The sequence below is a fragment of the Eutrigla gurnardus genome (genome assembly GCF_963514095.1).
Source record: "Eutrigla gurnardus genome assembly, chromosome: 17".
Taxonomy (NCBI): Eukaryota; Metazoa; Chordata; class Actinopteri; order Perciformes; family Triglidae; genus Eutrigla; species Eutrigla gurnardus.
In genome coordinates, this window is record NC_139928.1 from 3,666,988 (window position 1) to 3,687,020 (window position 20,033).

At 41.9% G+C, this 20,033-nt stretch overlaps 1 protein-coding gene across 2 annotated transcripts; it reads right to left on the reverse strand.

Annotated features, from left to right (window-relative positions):
- Nucleotides 1–1,831: 1,831 nt before the first annotated feature.
- nt5c1aa (5'-nucleotidase, cytosolic IAa) lies at nucleotides 1,832–20,033 on the reverse strand. 2 transcript variants are annotated; one of them, XM_084032621.1, is made up of 7 exons: nucleotides 19,855–20,033; nucleotides 16,422–16,466; nucleotides 13,772–13,939; nucleotides 13,548–13,677; nucleotides 5,816–5,938; nucleotides 4,186–4,370; nucleotides 1,833–3,708 (listed from the first exon to the last, which is right to left on the reverse strand). In XM_084032621.1, the coding sequence occupies exons 1-7, from the start codon at nucleotides 20,008–20,010 to the stop codon at nucleotides 3,340–3,342; spliced, it is 1,176 nt and encodes a 391-aa protein (XP_083888747.1). In that variant the 5' UTR covers nucleotides 20,011–20,033; the 3' UTR covers nucleotides 1,833–3,339. The 2 variants fall into 2 exon arrangements, with proteins under 2 accessions (XP_083888748.1, XP_083888747.1); XM_084032622.1 differs by lacking the exon at nucleotides 16,422–16,466 and having other exon boundaries at nucleotides 1,832–3,708.

Below are 20,033 nucleotides of genomic sequence, written 5' to 3' on the forward strand. Positions count from 1 at the left end.
TGTTTTGGAAATTCACACGAATGTAAGTCCGTCAGCGTTTACCAGCACTGCTGTCCCTGCGGTGTTGTTAGCAGTGTGGCTCCAGGTAGACCAGAAGTGGATGTTGGCGCTTACTGGGAATTTCCAATTAGCTGGGAATGATTGGGAACATTAACACGTTTAACATCATGAATAGGGGAGGGAAATGGTGAGTAGTAATATGATTTTGTTAATTGTGAAGATTGAAAATGTGAGTAAATGGGGAAAGAGATAAAGGAAGGACATGTAACAGAAGGAGGAAATCAAAAGAAACTAGGAAGAGGAGAAAGATGTAAAGATACAATTCAATCCTTTCAGACAACTTTAATACTGTGATTATTTTCCAACATTTTTCATCCTATATTTAAAATGTGATGAATGAAGACCAGTTGTTGCAGCAGGTCATTTATCATTCCAGTGCTGCCCCTTAATGGTGGAAAGAAGGAGTGCACATAGTGACTCCAAGTGTAGAAGTGATGTTCATGTTGTTTTAATCTGTGGTGATTTTCATTGATGAAATATAATTGATATCTTCATTTGTATTCATGTACATTTATAAAATTGTCATAAACATGGTTAAATGTCCAAACAGTGCTTCGTCTGCCTGAATCTTTGCCGAACCAGCATCATAAAGTTCAAACTGTCCTGATCCTTCTGAAACTTCATCCTCTGATAACTCAGCAGTTGGCCAAAAAGACATGTGCAGGGCCGCCAACACAGGGTGTGTTGACCATGAAATTAAACTGGGTGGACTGCGCGTCACTTCCCCTAGCTTCAAGGTCCTCAGCGGACTGACGAGGTGCAATGAAGCCTCGCTAAATAACCAGCATGTCTTCCGAGGACTTGCCAACTGTGACAGATTGATGTGGAGTGGATTGACATTTTCAAAAGGCCACTGCGGCCGTTTTGCTCAATGAGAGATATTTATCAGAAGTTGCGCTGTAACAGAAACAATGCATCGTTTGCCACTTGGCTATCGATCCCCAGATGTAGTTAAATTGGTTAAACTACTTCTATGTCAGTCAGTGCCACCAGGGTGTGACTCTGTAGTAGCCTCGATGTACAGCAGAGGGCAGTACATCCAAGAGAGCTGTTTGCTGAACTCCTGAATTGTGATACTTCAGTTGAGGAACTCAGCTCATAAGGCTGTATTCTCATTACAAACAAGGGAAGGCTAAAGTGTTGGCTGAATTAAACATGGAGATACAACTCTTGTGGTGCAAGAATGTAGCCGCCCATTTGGCCCGAGTGAGCGTATATAGTTGTAGGCTAAACTACACATCAAGCAGCCATTTTAGTGACATTTAAGATCAGAATTGTCAGAAGTACTCAACTTGAATCTATTGTCCCTGAGCTTAGAGTCTGGTCCATGTCCATATAGCCTTTTTTGTGTAGCTGCTCCGAGCACTTCTGGTTGAAGATCTTTGAGCTTTATATGTCAGAGAGATAACGATCATAATAGAGACCAAAAAGCCCGTCGGTGGGAGCAGATCAGCTGGACACACACTGTTGCTGGTGAGTGCTGTGCTTTCATCATAACAACGTGCCCTCCGGTAATGCCGTTGGATTGAGTGGCGACAAGCTCATCCATGTGAAGTGTGACGGCAAGCTGGTGCTCACCGTGAGAAAACAAAACTGTTTCAAACAAACAGAGAGCAAACAAAAGCAAAACCAGAGGGGCAAAGCTTTCTGTAATACAACGATGGTAAGAGTAGCAATATGCTGTCAAGATAGTCGTTAAAATCTGCCAGAAAAAGATGAGGCCTCCTTTATGGACACAGACCCTCAGTCATCCTCAGGTGTACTTTGGCTCAGATAAACATATTGATTCATTATCAATACGATTTAAAAGTCAGCTGGAAACATAAAAATCGTGTTACAGCATACTTACATGTGTACGCGGTTTGTTGCTGACTGTCGCCAAAATCACCGCAATCGTCCGCCATTATCCAAAACTTTTCAGCAGTCAGACGAGCCGCAATGCATTTTGGGGAAGTTGAGTAGATTTAGCAAGGTCCGCTGTATACTCAGAAATTCTTGCCAATGCAGTATACATCCGGGCATTTCTCGCGTACACAAATCCACATACTATTGTATGTGAACGCACTACGTACTCAAATTTACGTCACAATTTAGTACGAGTAGGACGTCAGTATGGCATTTCGAACACAGCCAATGACATTAGTATGCTAGCATGGTAAATATTAGCATGCTAATGGTAGAGTACAGCTGCAGCTGACAGGATGGTTAGCTTCAGAGGTGACATGAAGTTTCTGTCAGTTTTGGACAAAACGTATTACTTGCGCTACATAAAAAGGGACATGATGTCCGTGTGAGATCTTTCTCTGTGGACCACACTGCTGGCTTAAAGGGTCACACTTTAGTGTAAGTTTCTCTGTTTTGCATCATAATGGGATGTACAGCTGTGAGGGTGATGGAAATCAGTAATCGAGATATTTCGCTCTGCGCCAAGATCACGCTGCTAGCATGGCTATAAATAATGTCTTAGTTGAATGAAAAGGCACTGACTGGAACTTATGGCTGTCTATATTTGTTTGGGACTGACAGAAAAATAAAATAATACACTTTCTGTGGTAATATTAAATACATTTAACATGCAAAAATGATCAACTTTAGCGCACTTGTAGGACTGTGTACAAGTGAAATTCAGTCATTTCAGGTGTTCTGTAATGAGCTGAAACATCTTTCTTTCTTTTGTAAAGGTTTGACCCGTGAAGCAACATGAAAGTCGATGGATCTTCTACTGAGCTTTATGACGATCCACCCAACAATTGTTGAGATATTTCTCTCTGGACCACTGACTGAAAACAGTATCTTCAATGAAACTAAGGCACCAAATGAAACTTTCTATATTTTTGGGGGACTAACACTAAATAGTACATCATGTTGCTAACTATATTTAACACATTCTGTATAGTTGCAGACAAACGAGTGGCTCATTTATTGCTGACACAGTGCTGTCTCTGTGCTTTGTGTAAAATATCAGTGGAGCTTCTGATGAAGACAGGTAGTAGTGAGAATCCCCCATATGAAGCCAAATTTGTCAGAACACTTAGTTTCGGTGTAGATTGAGGCTTTGAAATGTAAAACGTAAATCTCAGGTTCCAGACCTCTACATGACCTTAACCCAGACCTTTATCTAACTCCTAACCTGGTTTCATTCAAATGAGACTGTTTACATTGCGATTAAACAAACTTAAGGTATAATTGCTACAACATGGAAATTATGCATTTCCACACACAACTCAGTCCAAGTTCATGGTTTTCTGAGCTCTCTGAAACCTCTCCGCTTCACGTGGCTCATGTTCCTCCGCCCTCCTTCTCGTGTTTCTGGCGTTTGGCGTTGTGTTTCTGTGCGATGCCGTAGGGCACGTGGGCTGCAACGGTGCCCACCTCGGCCGCGCCCTCCACGTGAAACATCTGGTCATCGAAGTAAATGTGAGGCCGGATCTTCTCCAGCATGGGGCCCTTCGGCGCCCCTGCAAGGAACAGAGCCTCATCGATCTCCAGGCCCCAGGCCCTGAGCGTCTTCAGCGCACGGATCCCTGAGCTGGCTGCGCTACGAGCTGTGACGAGGTATGTTCGGATGGGACAGTCCAGCCGCTGGCCTTTAGCGTAAAACTTTTTCTGGAGCTTCCCCAGTGCTTCCAGGAAGCCCTTCAGAGGGCCCTAACAGAGGAAGCACACAACAGTTTCATATATTTTTGTAGCATGAGCAAACTTTAATTGAATTAGCACCAATTTAGCACCGTTTGCTTGTAAGCCTCCATGGCCCAAAACAAATTTCATAATTTGCTAGCTGCCTGACAGAACGATGCACCAACTGTCCATTCATCATGCATCATTTTGCATAATTTATTCATAGACTAACCCTGTTAAGGAAATGGATTTCATATCGGGAACATCTGCATAATTATTAACAGGTGATTAGGTCTGCAGGGAAAATGGCAATTTAAGGCTACAATGGAGATTTTCTGTTTGAAGCATTTTATTTACAAATGAAGAAAAAATGAATCTTCCCTGTTGTGAAATGCAATCTGTCCTGATTATATCTAATTATTCAGCATAAATCAATAAGACGTCTACACATTATTAACAGTTCTAGATAAAGTGTCCCAACAGGTCTCCAGTCAATAGGCTACATACATGATCCAACAGCGTGTCCTCGTTGTCCCTCTCGTGTTCAAAGAACTTGTCCAGCCCATGTGCTTTGAAGATGCGCTCGGACTCGTCAGAGAAGAGGACGGCGTCGCCATCAAATGCCACCCTCAGCTGGGACTCCGACACCTCTGTCAGCTTCTCTGGCATGAACATGGTGGCCGCTGCGATGCCTGAACATAAACACAGACAGAGACATCGATGAGAATACGTTCAACAATAGATCTGTTAAAAGCAGTGGTGGTTTTAGTTGCTTTACTTTGATGCACTTAACTTCACTTTAAATTAAAGGTTGAGTAGGTGATTATATAGGTAGGTTATATTACTTGAAATCCTTGTAAAATACCGATAGCAATGAATAAATTAAATGCTCTGACATAAAAAAAAAAGTAAAAAAAATGTCATCTGTGGCCGCTGCAGGACTATAAAACTTCTTCCAATCAAAAAAGTCAATCAAAAAAGCCTGTCTGTCAATGCTTACTTCCTGATTGGCACTCTGCCGATCTGGAGCACTCATTTGGCGTTCTGGGGGAGCGGCTTTGATTTCAAAGCCTTGATGAGGCGTCGGGAAACATATGATGCCCACAGTAGCTTGGAAAATAGTGATACGGCATGGAGCGGCGAATTTGAGGGATTTCATCAGAAATTACACAAAAATAACACCCCTCCGCTTAAGAAATGCATTTGAGTGTGCAGTTACTCTTTTAACCTAACAGACAGTTTGATACCTGCAAGACATGTGCAAGCTGGTTCAGAAGCAAGTGAACAGAAACATTATATGTCTAGATGCAGTAAAGCTAGTTTTCACTTTATCACTGCACTTTATCTCTTAATTTCCTGCAAGAACAAATTAGGAACAGCTGTAGTGCTATTAACATCACTGTGATGTACCCGACTGCACAGAAAGTATTAACAAATAGTTTCACAGCTAATTAAGACCTTTCAAGTAAAATGTCAAGGACACTTCCTTTGCTTGAATCTTGGTGTGTGTGTGGGTGTGTGTGTGTGTGCGCTTCCCACAGAGTCACTATATTAATGAAATGAAGCGTGATATTCACATGAAGAATATCCCTGAAGTCACCTTGATAGGTATGTGGTCCCGCTGTGATCCATCAGCACTCCCATTCATTTCCACTTAGCCCTTCACAGACACAGACTGTGACCCTATAGATGCCCTACGTTGTTTTTACAGTATTTTCATTTAGTTTTAAACCTCATTTCTATTCGCTTTATACTCTGTTTCAGTATTTGCTCGTTCGACAGGGGTAATAATGCAGCATTAAATGTGCTGCACTGGAAAATATAAACCTTCACCTCGAGTGCCGCTCATTTCACATCCGTGTATTCGGTTTCCTCGTCAGCAGAGCATTATTCTTTCTTTCTTTTGTAATGTCGGATAAATATAACCCCGGATAAAATCAACAAGCTTACTGGAAAATCAATAACCAAATTTGTATACAAACAGTCAATATCTTTATTGTGGTAAAAAAAAAAAAATGTTAACGTCCCAATTTACAGTCATATTTTTGGCTTTGCTGTCCTACAGGCCTTTCATTCTAAAGTAACCGTTCCCATATATATGTGAGTGTGTGTGTGTGTGTGTGTTAGGTGTGCTCACCCTCAGCCAGCGCCTCCCTGACCTTGTCGGCATCTGCTGACAGGTAGAGGTTGGTCTGCCAGGCCTTCAGGTAGCCAATAGGACTGCTTCCCCCCGTCATACAGAACCTCTCAATAAACAAGTCTGGGGACAAGAGCCACAAACAGCAACAGTTTTTAGTGTCAGGGCATCGTTGAACGTCAACACATTTGTCAGCATTTCAGAGCCGTTACAATAGTGATGTATTTTATTTGTGTGTTTACAGACCATACAATACAGAAACAAAATACAAACATAATTCCTGCTGGGTGCTGTCACAGTGACTTTAGTCATGATACGCATATCAGGGTGAAGTGAAGGGCATGATGACAGTCGCACGGTGGCGATAAACGTACACGCATTTAAAACGTGGAGAGGGGTTCACTAGAAGGGGGACGAGTGGACCGTAGGAGGGAAAGGCTGTGCAGATGAGAGGCAGAGGGAATGAGTGATGGTGAGAGTGTCTGCTTGCATTTTGGCCGAGACGGCCGGCGGAGTCCTGATCCAAAGAGCAGCGGGGAGACGGTATGTGGAGAGCGAGAGGAAACTGATATCAGGTCATTAGATCCGCGATTACAGATCTGTTCAGCTTAAATGAGCTGATATTCATGAGAAAGGGCATGGGAGTGCAGTAATCGAATCATATCAGGTTGATGATGTGATAAAAAGAGATTGAGAGGAGTTGAAGGTTACAGAATGAGAAGTGACACCTTAGATAGATGGAGGTATAGTAAAAGTGGGTGGGAGGTTGATGTGCTGATTATGAAAAGAGGTTATGGCATTTTATTTAAAGCTGTATAAGGCATGAAACTTTTCTTGGACTTGAAAGATGACTTGTGAGAGACATATTTAAAGGAATGGTATAAATTGATGCAGGCAAAGCTGAGATGGTCAGAAGTCTTTATGAAAATGCGGGGTGTTCCTTTGGTACAAATAAACACTGCCTGTCCAAATTAAATTCTGAATCAGGCATGAAACTGTTGAGAAATGTGTCTCTGTGAACCAGTGAATGATCAATCCAATTTCAAAGTTGTTGATTTTCACTAGCTTACTAATCCCTCAATGCTTTCATGCTACACTGATTATGCTATGCTGTGCCAAGAGTGAGTGCATGAAGCATTCAAATGTATGACATGCATAGGTTTTCTAACAAACAATAGATTGAAACAGAAATAACCAAAGTGTGAGCTGGTGTCCGTGTCACCAGAGGGAGTGCTCTCTGCCTCTACTTTCTCTATTTTTGTTTTGCTGGTTTCGAGACTTTTCTGAAAATGCTTTAGGCTACATCTCCGATTTCCTCTCTTCATTCACTCTATAGCTCGCTCGGCCATTGCTGCTCCCTCTCTCCCATACTCATTCCTGAAAACAAGGAGTTATCATCTTTGAATGCGGCTTGTTTACAAACAGCAACCGACAAATGTAGCATAATTACCCTTAAGTGGTTTAGTTTTACTCATTCAGGGGCTGGCTACTTAGCTAGCTAGCGTGCTAATTCCACTTTCATGCTACACTGATTACAAATGAGCACACATGGGACTTGCCAGAAATTAGGTTAAGACAACAACCACTTAGGAAACAAGCCTACTACTTAGGATCATGGTTTGGGTTCAAATAAACCATTTTCCTGTGATAAAGATTAGCCGCATATTCGAGGCAGTAGGGCGGACTAGGCAATGTCTTTTCAGGGATGCCAGATTTGACTGGTTTCCACCCAATAAGGCTGCTTCTAATTTTGTATTAAAATGTTAATGTTTTTATTTAAGTGGGTTTTAAGTTGTGATTGGGCTGGAAACTGTCAATCCGATCTGGCAAAAGTGCTTGCTTTACTTCCTAGGTTTGTGATTGTCTGCCCTGATTTGTTCCACCTGGGTGTAATCACCCTGACCTCTTTGTGTATTTAGTCTGTTCTCTCTTTTGGTCTCAAACCACCATATCAATACAAAAAAGCTGGGTCAATAAATAATTAAATAAATTAGGAAGTCTACAACTAGCCTAAGTATTGTTCAGAGTCTTAATAGCTGAGGGAACAAAACTACCTCTATACCTTTTGGTATTACCTGCAGGCATTTTAAACCTACGGCCTGATGGAAGGAGGTGGAATTCACCATGGAGTGGGTGGGATCCATCTTCTAGGATGGACCCAACTAGCCTCTGTAGCTGCCTAGTGTAAAGTGTTTCTAGGTTCAGCTGGGGCTCTCCAATTAACCTACTGGCCCACCTAACAATCTGATTCAGTGAGTTTTTATGGGGTAGGGGTAGGTTGCTGAACCAGGACACCAGGCTAAAGGAAATTATAGATTCAATGAAGCATCTTTAAAACATAGTGAGCATCTTTCTGTCTATATGGAAGGAGGACAGTTTCCTTAGACAATGTAGGCACTGGTTCGCCTTTTTATACACAGTCTCACAGTTTGCCTCAAAACTTAGCTTGCTGTCAATGATGGTCCCAAGGTATTTGTAGTTGTCTACACACTCCACTATCTGACCATTTATACTGGTTGGTTCCTTAGCCCTGGAGAGTTTCCTAAAGTCTACATACATATTTTTTGTTTTGGAAACGTTCATCTGTAGGAAGGACCGCTCACACCAATCTACAAAATCCTGGACAACTGGTCCATGGCCTGTCTCATTACCTTGTAGCAGGCTGACAATGACAGAATCATCAGCATACTTTAAAATTAATCTGTCCTCCCTGCTGCTGCGACACATGTTGGTGTAAAGAATGAACAGAAGAGGGGACAGAACACAGCCCTGAGGGGAGCCAGTGGAGGAACAGATCTGGTCAGACAATACTCCATTGACTCACACTCTTTGTGTCCTATTAGTTAAAAAATCTAAAACCCAGCCCACAATATTTTTACTCAAATCAAATTGCTCTAATAGTCTTTCTGTTAAAATGTGGGGTTGAATTGTGTTAAAAGCAGAGGAGAAATCTACAAATAAAAGCTGAGCATGTGTTCCCTTACCTTCCAAATGTTTACAAATCATGTTTGTCATAGTGACTATGGCATCCTCAACACCTCTGTGTGGTCTATAGGCAAACTGGAATTGGTCAATATCACTGAGTCTTCTTTAAAATTTCATTTCTTACTAATTTTTCAAAGGTTTTCATGACAAGAGATGTCAGGGCAATAGGTCTAAAGTCATTCTGTACTTTGGGGCACCTTGTCTTGGGTACTGGAACAACTACTGCATCGTTCCAACATTTTGGGACATGCTGGGTTTGCAACGACTTATTGAAAATGTAATGAAAAATTGTACACAATTCCTTAGAACAGAACTTAAGCAGTCTACCACAAATATTATCAGGACCACAGCTTTTATTTGCATTTATGGAAGATAATGCCTTTTCTACATTACCCTCATCAATTGCAACGTGATTCTGATCGACTAAATTATGACTGAGTTCCTGTATTTCTGTACTGAAGTCATAAGTGTCAAATCAGGAAAAGAATGTATTAAGAGCATTTGCAAGGTCAGAATCTGAATCAAAATTCTCTAAGATAACAGTGCTGATGTTTTTTGAGTTACTGATGCCTGCAATAGATTTCATGCTTGACCAGGCTGAGCCCAAGTTGTTAGCAGCCATTTTATTTTCCAGAGTTGTTTTGTAGTCCTTTTTAGCTCTAAGGATTTCAATTTTCAAGTCTTTTTTGGCTGTATACAGTTCAGAGGCAGTCCCATGTTTGAAGGCACGTTTCTTAGCCTGTATACAGGCTTTAACAGATTTAGTGACCCATGGCTTATTATTAGAATACATTTTTACCCTTTTGCATGGGATGATCATGTCTCTACAGAATGCTACATAAGAACATATTACATCGACTATGTGATCTAGGTCTTCCCCAAAAGCCTCTATGAACATGTCCCAGTTAGTACAGTCAAAACAGGCCTTTAGACACTGCACAGATTCTTCAGTCCAAACTTTAATGTCCTTTGTAGATACCTTTCCCCTCTTCAGAACAGTTCTGTATGTGGGCATGAGATGCACAAAGTTGTGGTCTCCGTGGCCCAGAGAAGGTAGCGGAAGTGATTTATATGCCTCCTTTACTGACCCATAGCATAGGTCTAGAGTCTTGTCCCGTCTGGTGGGGCAGGTTACATATTGGTGAAAATTGGGGACCGATTTCTTGAGGGAAACATTGTTGAAGTCAGCCTAGCATCTGGATCCACCTATTCAACTGAAACCATAACACATCTGAGACACTTTAATGCGTATTACACTGAAGTGATTGTCCCCACTAATCTATCTTTTACATTGGTGGTTTTGCACATTAATTTGGGTACATTTTTTGAGACTGCAGACAGAGCAAGGGGAACATCACTGTAAGCTCCAATGTGAATCCATCTCAACATGTTTAGCTATTTTTCCCCAATTGGCGTTTGATTTAATGATACAGATGAACATTTGGGTTGTAGGTTGTGGGATGAGCCATCCTCTGAGGACTTCCATTCCAGAAATATTTGAGTTCAGCAGCAATAAACTCTTGTATCTGGATGGATTTCATGTTTTTTAAGGCAAAAATACCATTCTTATTATATAACATGACTTGGATTTAAAAAGTAAGATGGATAGAATGATTTCTAAACAGGCTGAATGCAGATAAAGATGGTGACTAAAAAAACAGAGAGAAACAGAGTTCAAAGAAGCAACTGTCCTCTGCAGATTTCCTAACTCTTTATTTCTTTAGCTTTGTAGTCGGGCCCTGGTGAGTTTGGCCCCGGCATGCTGTACCTCCTCATTTCAAACCCCTGAAAGACGGGTGCGAGAGCGTGGGAGTCACTTGATGGAAAATGTCCTCACCATTGATGTCTTTGTATCTTTTTTTTTTCTCTCTGAAAAACTGTTTTCATATAATCTATCCTTGAATGATTTATTTGCTTGTTCAGAAGATCTGAAGCATGGTCATATGAAAGCAGGAAATCAGCAGGACTGCAGTCACATCAAAGAATGAGCGGTTTCATCGTGCAGTTTAACACTTTACACTTATCGCAGCTAGGTGTACGTCCGTGTGGGATGCTATGCATATATGAGGTGATGTAGTAACTATACATCCAAATAATCTTTTTTTTTTTTTTTTTTTATTTCCACAGGGAACGATCATGTCATCTCATCAAATCTCAATTTGCTACACACACAGCACATTATAGGACCTGCCAGTAATCTCAGCCCTTAGGTCCCCTTATGTTGTATATATGCAAAGTAGATGAATGAAATATCATATCCTTGTCACAGGAAAGTCCCTCAGGGCTATGTGCTCGGCCCATTCCTATTTACGCTGTACACCCAAGGCTGTGACCTCCGACATGAAGAGAACTCTGTGATGTTTTGGATTACAAGCAACAATGAGATTTCATATAGGGAGGAAACCAACAACCGTGCAAACTGGTGCTCAGACAACAACCTATTCATGTCAGTAAAACTAAGGAGCTGATTGTCTAAAACCAATGGACGTAAAGATGCACACCACTGTCTACATCAATGGAGCTGAGGTGGAACATGTGAACAGATTTAGGTTCAGAAACAACCTGACAGTCACCTCCATCCGGTTGGGAAAAAAGATCAAACTGCTGTATTTCTTCAGGAAACTAGAGGAAGTAAATTGGAAGTAAATAGAGAGCATCCTGACTGGAAACATTACAAACTGGCATGTGCATGGCCTCTACAGTGGGAGCCCACACTTTTGTTTTTGTCCGGCCCATGAACCGGCGCATAAAATTGGTAAGCCCATTGTTTTTTCAATTGACACTCAGAGTTGCAAGTAGGAGTTGCTGTACATATTCAGGGGAGCGCAAAGACGGTGGTGTCTTATGTGGTGGGCCGGTCTTGGCCAAAATGCCAGGGCAGATTTTTGGTCCCTGTCCGTCCCTGATGGCACTCATCGACTCAGCGTCAGTGATATTGGTGACAAGGGGTACCTGCGTACAGGATGCTGTGATGACCCCTGGTGTGTCATCTTGTGTGCTTTGGGATTCACCTTCTGCAGGTGATCATTAGGGCAACTGGGAAGACCTGAGGGTCCTTCCGGGTCATTTAAGGCTGGATGCAGCTGGCAGCTTGTCTCTCTTTCTGGCAGACCTTCTATTGTGCTGCTGCAGCTTTGTTTCTCTCCCATTTGGTTTTGTTATTTTGCTTTAGTTCATTTTTTTTTTCTTTTACAAGCCCTGCACCCACATCCTTCATTCACACATCAAGCACCCTACTGATACTCATTCCCACACTCGCCAATTTCCTTTAATTTGTGTAAATAAAGGTTCTTGTTAAATGTTTATAAGGTGCATCTCCTTTTGACCCCTTGAGCCAGGTTTCAACAAAGAAATTGTATAAAAGGACTACACCTATTTGTAGAAGCATTTTTGCACAGTCCTGTGTACAATCACAATAAATTAAACTTGTCATTGCTGGCTGCCCCTATGCTTGTCATTCACAGGCATGTCCAAACCACATAGTTCTCCCCCAGAGGACCTGCATAGTAATAGTTATGTGAATGTTTCTCTGAGGCGATCACATCCAATTTCAAAAGTGAAAAGCTATGGAGGAAGTATGTGTTTCTTTCTTAATCATTTCCAATCGCTTTGTCACCCGTGGGGACCCTTTGCTGGCCGACACAACAGGAACGATTTCAACAAACCCTTTTCTCTGTGACATCACAGAAGCCATGTTTTCATTTAGTTCTGTAGGAAAGGTCGGAGGGCGAATTCGTCGGGCCTCTCACGCAGAGAGCCACCAGTGAGATCTAACGTGGAGGCATCTGGGAGTCCGTGTGTTGCTTTGGTGGCTCCACTCAGACCTGTTTTTGTTTTGGGCCTCTCGGATTATTGGTACGTCCCGAAGGACATAAACTCACCCCGGCCTGAAGCTCCGAGGACATGAAAACATTTGAGGAGCTGAACAGGATGTGGTCTGTGAGGAAGATATCATTACAGGGTCTGAGATTTCCCTGGGAAGGATCAGCTGTTCATAAACTCTCTGTCTCTCAGCTGAGCTTTTTAATTCATAGTTTTAACATCTTAGGCCATTACACACCGATTACTTTATTTGCATGTCAATATATATCTTTAGAACGTTTTTGTCATGAATACTTTCACACAGAACATGAATATATAAGGGCATCAACCAATCACATCAATCAAAACGTACACTATAGTGTAGGCTACAATGACAGGTTCGTAGTCCGAACCAAGATAACTTTAATACTCCTTTCAACCATGACAAAGGCAGTGCAGATCAGATCCACTCATTCTGTTCTCACCCTTAACAGTAAAAGCCCTAGACGGAGCATATTGCTAAAAGGAAACTCATTGCAATAGTTTACGGTAGCTTATGCTGTACAACAATTAACCTCGGATAGATGGCCAGATGCTGCTCTGGGTTAAAGAGGATCCTGGTAGCTGGTCCTCTGCAAACTCAAATCGAACCTTTTTATCTGTGTGGTTGCCTGAAATCTGATATCTTACTAACCTATCAACGGGCTGCTGTCCGACGTCAGGAGTCTATTTAAAGCCACAAATCTGCTTGCCACATTGTGTCAGGTGATTGAGCCACTGAGGGTCAACAAACTCATAACTTACTCATAAATTACATATTCTACATAGCAGGGCTTTCACCTGATGCATTACTGCCATTTCTGTCTAACTCTGAAAAAAAGATGGTGGGTACAAAGCACCTGTTTCCCCCAGCATGGAGCCACATCTTTATAATGAGACGACTTACTGTGGTGGTTAATGGTGTTGATGAGCCGGATTCCTACGTGGGCATGGTTGTACGTCACCAAAACAATGTCAAACAGCTCTTCACTCTGTGGGTACAGCTCGCGCAGGCGAACGTTCACCGTCTCCAGAGCCTGTCAGGGCAAAGCAACAGTCAGCTAGGAAGCTGTCGAATGTTGGGTCTGCAGATCAAACCCTGTATCTGTATTATGTCTGTGTGACTTTAACCTTTACGAAAGGGAATGCGGGTCCAGGGGCAAAGGGTTCGTTCTCGTGTTCGATTTGGTATCTCAGATACTCTTCCACACCTTTCTGCTCGAACACCTTCTGCTCCCGATCGGTCCGAAACAAGACCCGAGAAGAAACCGCAATGGTCACTGCGTTCTCCGGCTTTGGCTGAAGGAAAGCAGAGACAATTAGAGAAAATGGTACAATGAAGAAGAACAGAAAGCGAGCGACCGGCGAGACAATGACTGGAAAACACAGGGGGAGGCGATGTGAGAGGTATCAGAGGATATTTTTACCTGTGAGAGGAAAACTGAACGTTAAACTAAAACCTGGTGATATTGATACTTTGAATGGTGGATGCAGTTAAAGGAATTAGAGCTCTTTAGATCACAACACATGCGGGGTGGCATGCAAAACCAAGTGATGCATCTCATTTATCATGACTGTTATCTGTTGTAATGCGTCACATAACGCAGCTTGGTCACCAACGGTTGTTTAGGGAGCGTATGTGATGCATCATGCATCCACCTGCAGCATTCAGGGCTGAGCGACTGAAAGAGTGAGATAGTCGACACGGGGCAGGCAGGCGTGAGGGCCGGTGGATACATAACATACATAACATAACATAAGGGTGCAGGTATCTTTTCTTTGGCTCTAAATACATGTTGCCTCTAATAATCTAATGATAAGATAGATCTAATCATAGAGGTAATGGCGCCTATTTTATTGCATGGTACTGTATTATGAGTGTGTTAATGCTTTACTGGAAAAACAGTCATAAATAATGCATGCTTCCAAGTCAATATGTGTCTACATCTAGTCTGTGTGTTTGCAGCGGGGCAGAAATCTGTGTCATAAAACGCATGCATGTTTTGGTTCTGTGCTCTGTTGGTTGTAAATAGGTCACAGGCTGGCAGGGGCACTGATTCACTGTCTCTCCATTTAGCCTTATACCATCACCACTGCCTACAAGTCACCTACCTATCTGCTAACACACACACACACACACACACACACACACACACACACACACACACACACACACACACACACACACACTAGAATAACTTGTAATACATACCTACTGTGCATACAAAATAAGTGTTGTCTCATATATTCTTATGCATGTACAATAGGCTACAAGGCCCACATACATTCTGAACAGTGACATAAGACTCATCAATTTGAATATGGAGACACATATATGAAACTTGTTGCCCAAAAAGACTCTGCTGCAGCGTCTGCCTTCATACGGCAAATCATTCAAACACAGGTGTATGTTAAGGTAATGTTTGTACTGCACACAACTAGTGTTATTATGCCACCAGATAGAGAGAGAGAGAGAGAGAGAGAGAGAGAGAGAGAGAGAGAGAGAGAGAGAGAGAGAGAGAGAGAGAGAGAGAGAGGGAGAGAGAGATTCTCCCAGGGTGCATGTGAAGGTTGTGGACAGAACTAGATTAACATACAGGACAAAAGTGCAAGGAGGTGGAAGTAAAAATAATTCCTATGCATACGAAATAAACAAATCTGGACCGTTTGGATCATATTTTCACTTGTTTCAATCTTCAAAATCTCCTTATTAGAGGGAATCAGTGGTAACAATAGCAAATGGGTGCCATTTCTGAATGGAGACTAGTTATCATTGTTTTCTAACTTTCATTTTCTGAGTGTAAAAGTGTGTTAATATCACACTGGGTCAGTTCCCAAATATGCAATGTGACCAACAGAACTCACAAACAACTGAAAATGCTGACAGTACATAACCGAAGCTTCTTTAAAGCTGCTATATACAAGATTGGGAGCATTTCAATTGCCTCTAAATTGCTCTCAACATGGCGATGGCTGAGCTGAGTGCTTGCAGCTAACAGTGCTAATAGGACAAACAGCGCAAAAGTGGGCTAACTGGAGGGTGGATGCTATGCTTCCACGACGACATCATGGATCTGAATATCATTACCAGATGCAACCACCATATGAGGGCAGTGCAGAGCAGTGGCCATGAGCCAGTTGGGCATGCTCACATGCCCGAACATGCACTGAAAGTTGTGGTCGGATAACGACACATACAGAGGAAAAGGGACTAGCAAATGTTTGCTGATATATTAATGTTTGTAGGCTTTACTAAGCTAAGATGTTTTGTGGTCAGTAGCATAGCATGGAAGCAAGAATGTCCCTAAAATATAAAACAGTTGCCATGAGTAACAACTTATAAGAGGCTTGAAACTCTTTCCACAAATATGTTGCAGTTGACTGCTCTTTTGAAATGTTTTAATATTTCCTTACACAAAAGTCAGAAGTCAGTCAAAGAAATTACTTTCATTTCAGCTTATAGCAGAGCATATACCATGTCATCAAGTAATAAATAAACAACAAGATTATAATTCAAAGAGCCTGTTGCTCTAGTAATGTGAACGCAGCAATCCTGGTTCATTAACTCAGTGTAGCCTGTGACCATCCAGTTCAATATGAATCGACAAACAGCACACGTGACGATGCATGGAGTCCGGTGGTTGGTTAGAGTGGGTGTGTCCGTGATCATGCAGGCACATCACAGAGGAGGTTAAAGGAAGGGTGAAAGGGCAGTGGTGATGGTCATTTGGTTGCCCTGGACACAACCTTTCACCTCACAATGATGTTGGAACATACTTACGAAAAACACGCCTCCCTCCACCTTCCGGGCTCGTCTTCCTGTCACCTTGGCAAAATAACAGTTTATTTGTATTAACTCGGAGAAACATTCATTTACAACTAACCTTTACTGAGCCATCCAACCCCAAAATTCATCTGAATTTTTTTTCATGTATATAATTTTTTCCACATTCATGAGCACAGTGCAGCGTGGCAGTGATGATGATGTAAAAAAGCCCAGAGAAGTTTGGATTACAACACAACGTTTATAGTTGTTGTTGCTGTTGTATTAATACTGAATTTCAAATGTAGGACCTATTTAGAGATGGCTCTCTTTATGGCTCAGACGCAGACTTGCAGATGTACGAGACCTTTGGTGCAGCTTATCCGTTAGAGTCAGTTTACTCTATGAATAACGTGTCGCACAGTTTGAGACTGATCTCAGAGGTTTGTTCTTTGCAGTGATTCAATACTGGTTGTGTTAACGGCGTGCCCTCTTGCAGTGGAACTCCTACTGGGAATGCATCAATCACAAGGCTCCTCTCCACTGGAACCCACACTGACCATAATCACCTCCTATTTATTGATTTGCGTAATGGCAAAGGTGAGTGAATTTAATTAAACCTGCTGGGGAATGAAGACTGATCATCCATGTGTTTGTTTTATGTTGCACTGGGGAATTACAGCATCATAAAGCACAACAAATGAAGACAGGAAAGTGTGAACCTTCCCCCCCTTCTCTTCCCCACCTGGTGTATTAATCGTGTCAGAGCCAGATCAGCGGGACTGGTGTCTGTGCATAACCCAGATCCATGACTCATCTGTTGTTTAGAATTACATATCTGAGGCTGTGACACATCTCTTCCATCCATCCGAGAATTAAAAGGGGAGAAGTGGAAAGGGCTTCCCCGACAATAGACAGAAGAGAGGGAAAGCAATGGGTAAAATTAAGAGGTAAAAATGGAAGCAGAGAAATGGGGGGGTGGGGGGGTGGGGGGTGGGGGGACTGATATTTATAGATAGGTAAAAGGCCAGTGATTATGCAGTCTATTCAGGCCTTGGCCGATATGACACACACTGTTACTGCACACTCTCTGCCAATAGCAGCAAGGCTAATGTACTGGAGACCACTGATGTTCATGTTACAATATTTAATCAGTGCTGCTTTAGAGAAAAAAACGTTTCAGACATATTTTCAGCCTCTCATTTCTGAAGGAGGACTTTAAAATGTTCCTTATTGTAAGCTGACTACACACCTACAGATCAGTTAAACCTTGGGCTGCTTCTGATACCACGAAGGCTGCCAGAAGTTGATTTATTACTAAAAACACACACAAAGTAAAGGTACATTACAGTTAAGTTAAAGGTTCTCTATATGATATTTACAGCATTAATGAAGCAGCAAAACAGCATGGAAACATACATATATTGGAGCATGTCTACCTGAGCAGAGAATAAGTCACTCTCCCTCTGTGTGTGTGGTAATGCTAGCTCCCCTGGGCTTTATTATTTACATTATTTGGGGTCAGCTGTGGCTCAGAGGTAGAGTGAGTTGAACCCCCTATTCCCCCTGATGCTGCAGAAGTTGTGTGAATCTGTATGAATGAGTTGGATCCCGATGTGCAGGCGGCTCCTCTGCAAACAGGTAAAAGTGACTGAATGTAGTGTGAAGTGCCTTTAGCCAGAAAGGCGCTATATAAATGCAGGTCCATTTATTACTAAGCTACAGCCCCTGAGACATTTTCCCTTAATTTGACACTAATGTTTAATGAATTACTTTCACGTTGGATCTTTAATGTTGACTAAAATCAGAAAACTAAAGTGAAAATCTAGAAATATTTTTCTTTTATTACTAAGGCCCAAGTTGTTGAGTGTTGTGATGCTTAATGACATTCATTTCATCACTTGGACTGAATCAAACTTTCCAAAATTCACTGTAGAAATAACATTGTTGAGATGAATGATATAAATGTCTTCAAATAGAAATATTAAGCCAATGTGTTTGTTTCCATTGAATTAGTGTCCATCTAGTGTCAGAAAATAAAGGGGGGACTTGATGTAGAAATAACAAATGAAATGAGTTTGAGGACGTATGTTCTATCTAGAGATAACAGAGCGGTTAATACATGGACACATTACAAAAGTGGATCCTTTCAGTTCAACATTCATTCATTTGAATAAAAACCTTTAGAATCTGTGTGGCGTTGCTCTATAATCTCATGCAGTAATTCTGCCACCAAGGCAGAGATGTATATGTGCCGTCCATTAGGCCATATCTTTATTATGTAAAGCAGTGCTATATGGATGGTTAGCTACTAGTGGAGGTTTACAGTCTGGAAATACAACACAGTCACTAATCCTCTAGCAGCAGAGATTACTCAGCTTTTAGCTGCTTTTAGCTCCAGTACACGGCACTCAGTTTGCTCACCGGTGTTTAACTCACTGTTGTTTCTGTACTTTTACTTTCTCTTTTCTTCTTCGTTTGTCACTCAACTGTTTCATATGTTTTAACTTTTCTTTTGCTCAGCATTATGTCCCCTGGAAATGTGTTTGTGTCAGTCCTGCAATGCAATAAACAACATGAATGCTTTTTTGTCTGCTTGTCTGCTCAGATTCACATTAAACTTCTGCAAACTGGAATTTTACTTCTGAAAGTCTCTCAGAAGATAATCTGCTGGAGGCAGAACCATGAACCAACAGATGGAGTAAGGCCTCTGTTTAGGGCTGTGGCTCAGAGGTAAAGCGAGTCGTCCTCAGATCGGCAGTTCAAATCTCCACCAGTACATGCCAAAGTGTCCTTGTCCTGAACCCCAAATTCTCTCCCAGCCGTGCCATCGGGGTGTGAATGTGTATGAAGGAGTAGCTCCTGATGTGCAGACTGCTTCTCTGCCATCAGTGTATGAATGTGTGTGAATGTAAAAGTGACTGAATGTAGTGGGAAGCACCTTGAGTAGCTAGTAAGCTAGAAAACTGCTACATAAATGTTAAAATATGATCCAGTTCTGTGGAAACCTGCTGTCATTTACATGCCAGCAATATGTATTTTACATTGTTTTATTAATCTGCTAAGAGCTCATCCTCATATTTTGAAAAACAGAAATGTCATACATGACATTTCACTTTGTGAACAAGACTGTCATTTATTGGACAAAATCAGAAACAACTGAGTATTCATGCCAGCGTCTATAGTGCAAAAGGTAAAACATGTTCGCTTGTGTGCCAAACCTCCAATTCATGAAGTGGGTGTTTATTTAGGACTTTTGAAAAACGTGAATGACCACTATCCAAAAAGACTAAATGCATGACTGTGGCTCCTCTGCTCATCATGCGTCTGCCATTCCATTCATAATCATTTCAAAACACCTGACTGAAAAGGACATGGGGCTCCTGGAGAGGAATAAGGAGACCTTTGCAACCTGGCGTACTGACATTTGTGATTGGCCAATGAGACTTACTGGTTTTGGCTTGGTGGTGAGGCCCAAGTGGTCCTGATCAAACTCTTCTTTCTCTTCCCATGATCCTCTGCTGTCCCCGTTGGACGAAGGGGCGACTTTGAGATCCTTGACTTGTCCGCTCAACACCTGTACAGGATCCAGGCTCATCTTCACCATAAAGAATCACCCTCTCTGTGCAA

What these genes read in the sequence shown, in the direction of transcription:
- nt5c1aa (XM_084032621.1), bottom strand. Translation starts at nt 20,010, where the DNA reads ATGGTGAAGATGAGCCTGGATCCTGTACAGGTGTTGAGCGGACAAGTC. An exon ending in TGGAGGGAGGCGTGTTTTTC is followed by an intron (nt 13,940 to 16,421) that starts GTAAGTATGTTC and finishes GCTTTCCTTCAG; the next exon opens with CCAAAGCCGGAGAACGCAGT. An exon ending in CAACACCATTAACCACCACA is followed by an intron (nt 5,939 to 13,547) that starts GTAAGTCGTCTC and finishes TCTTGTCCCCAG; the next exon opens with ACTTGTTTATTGAGAGGTTC.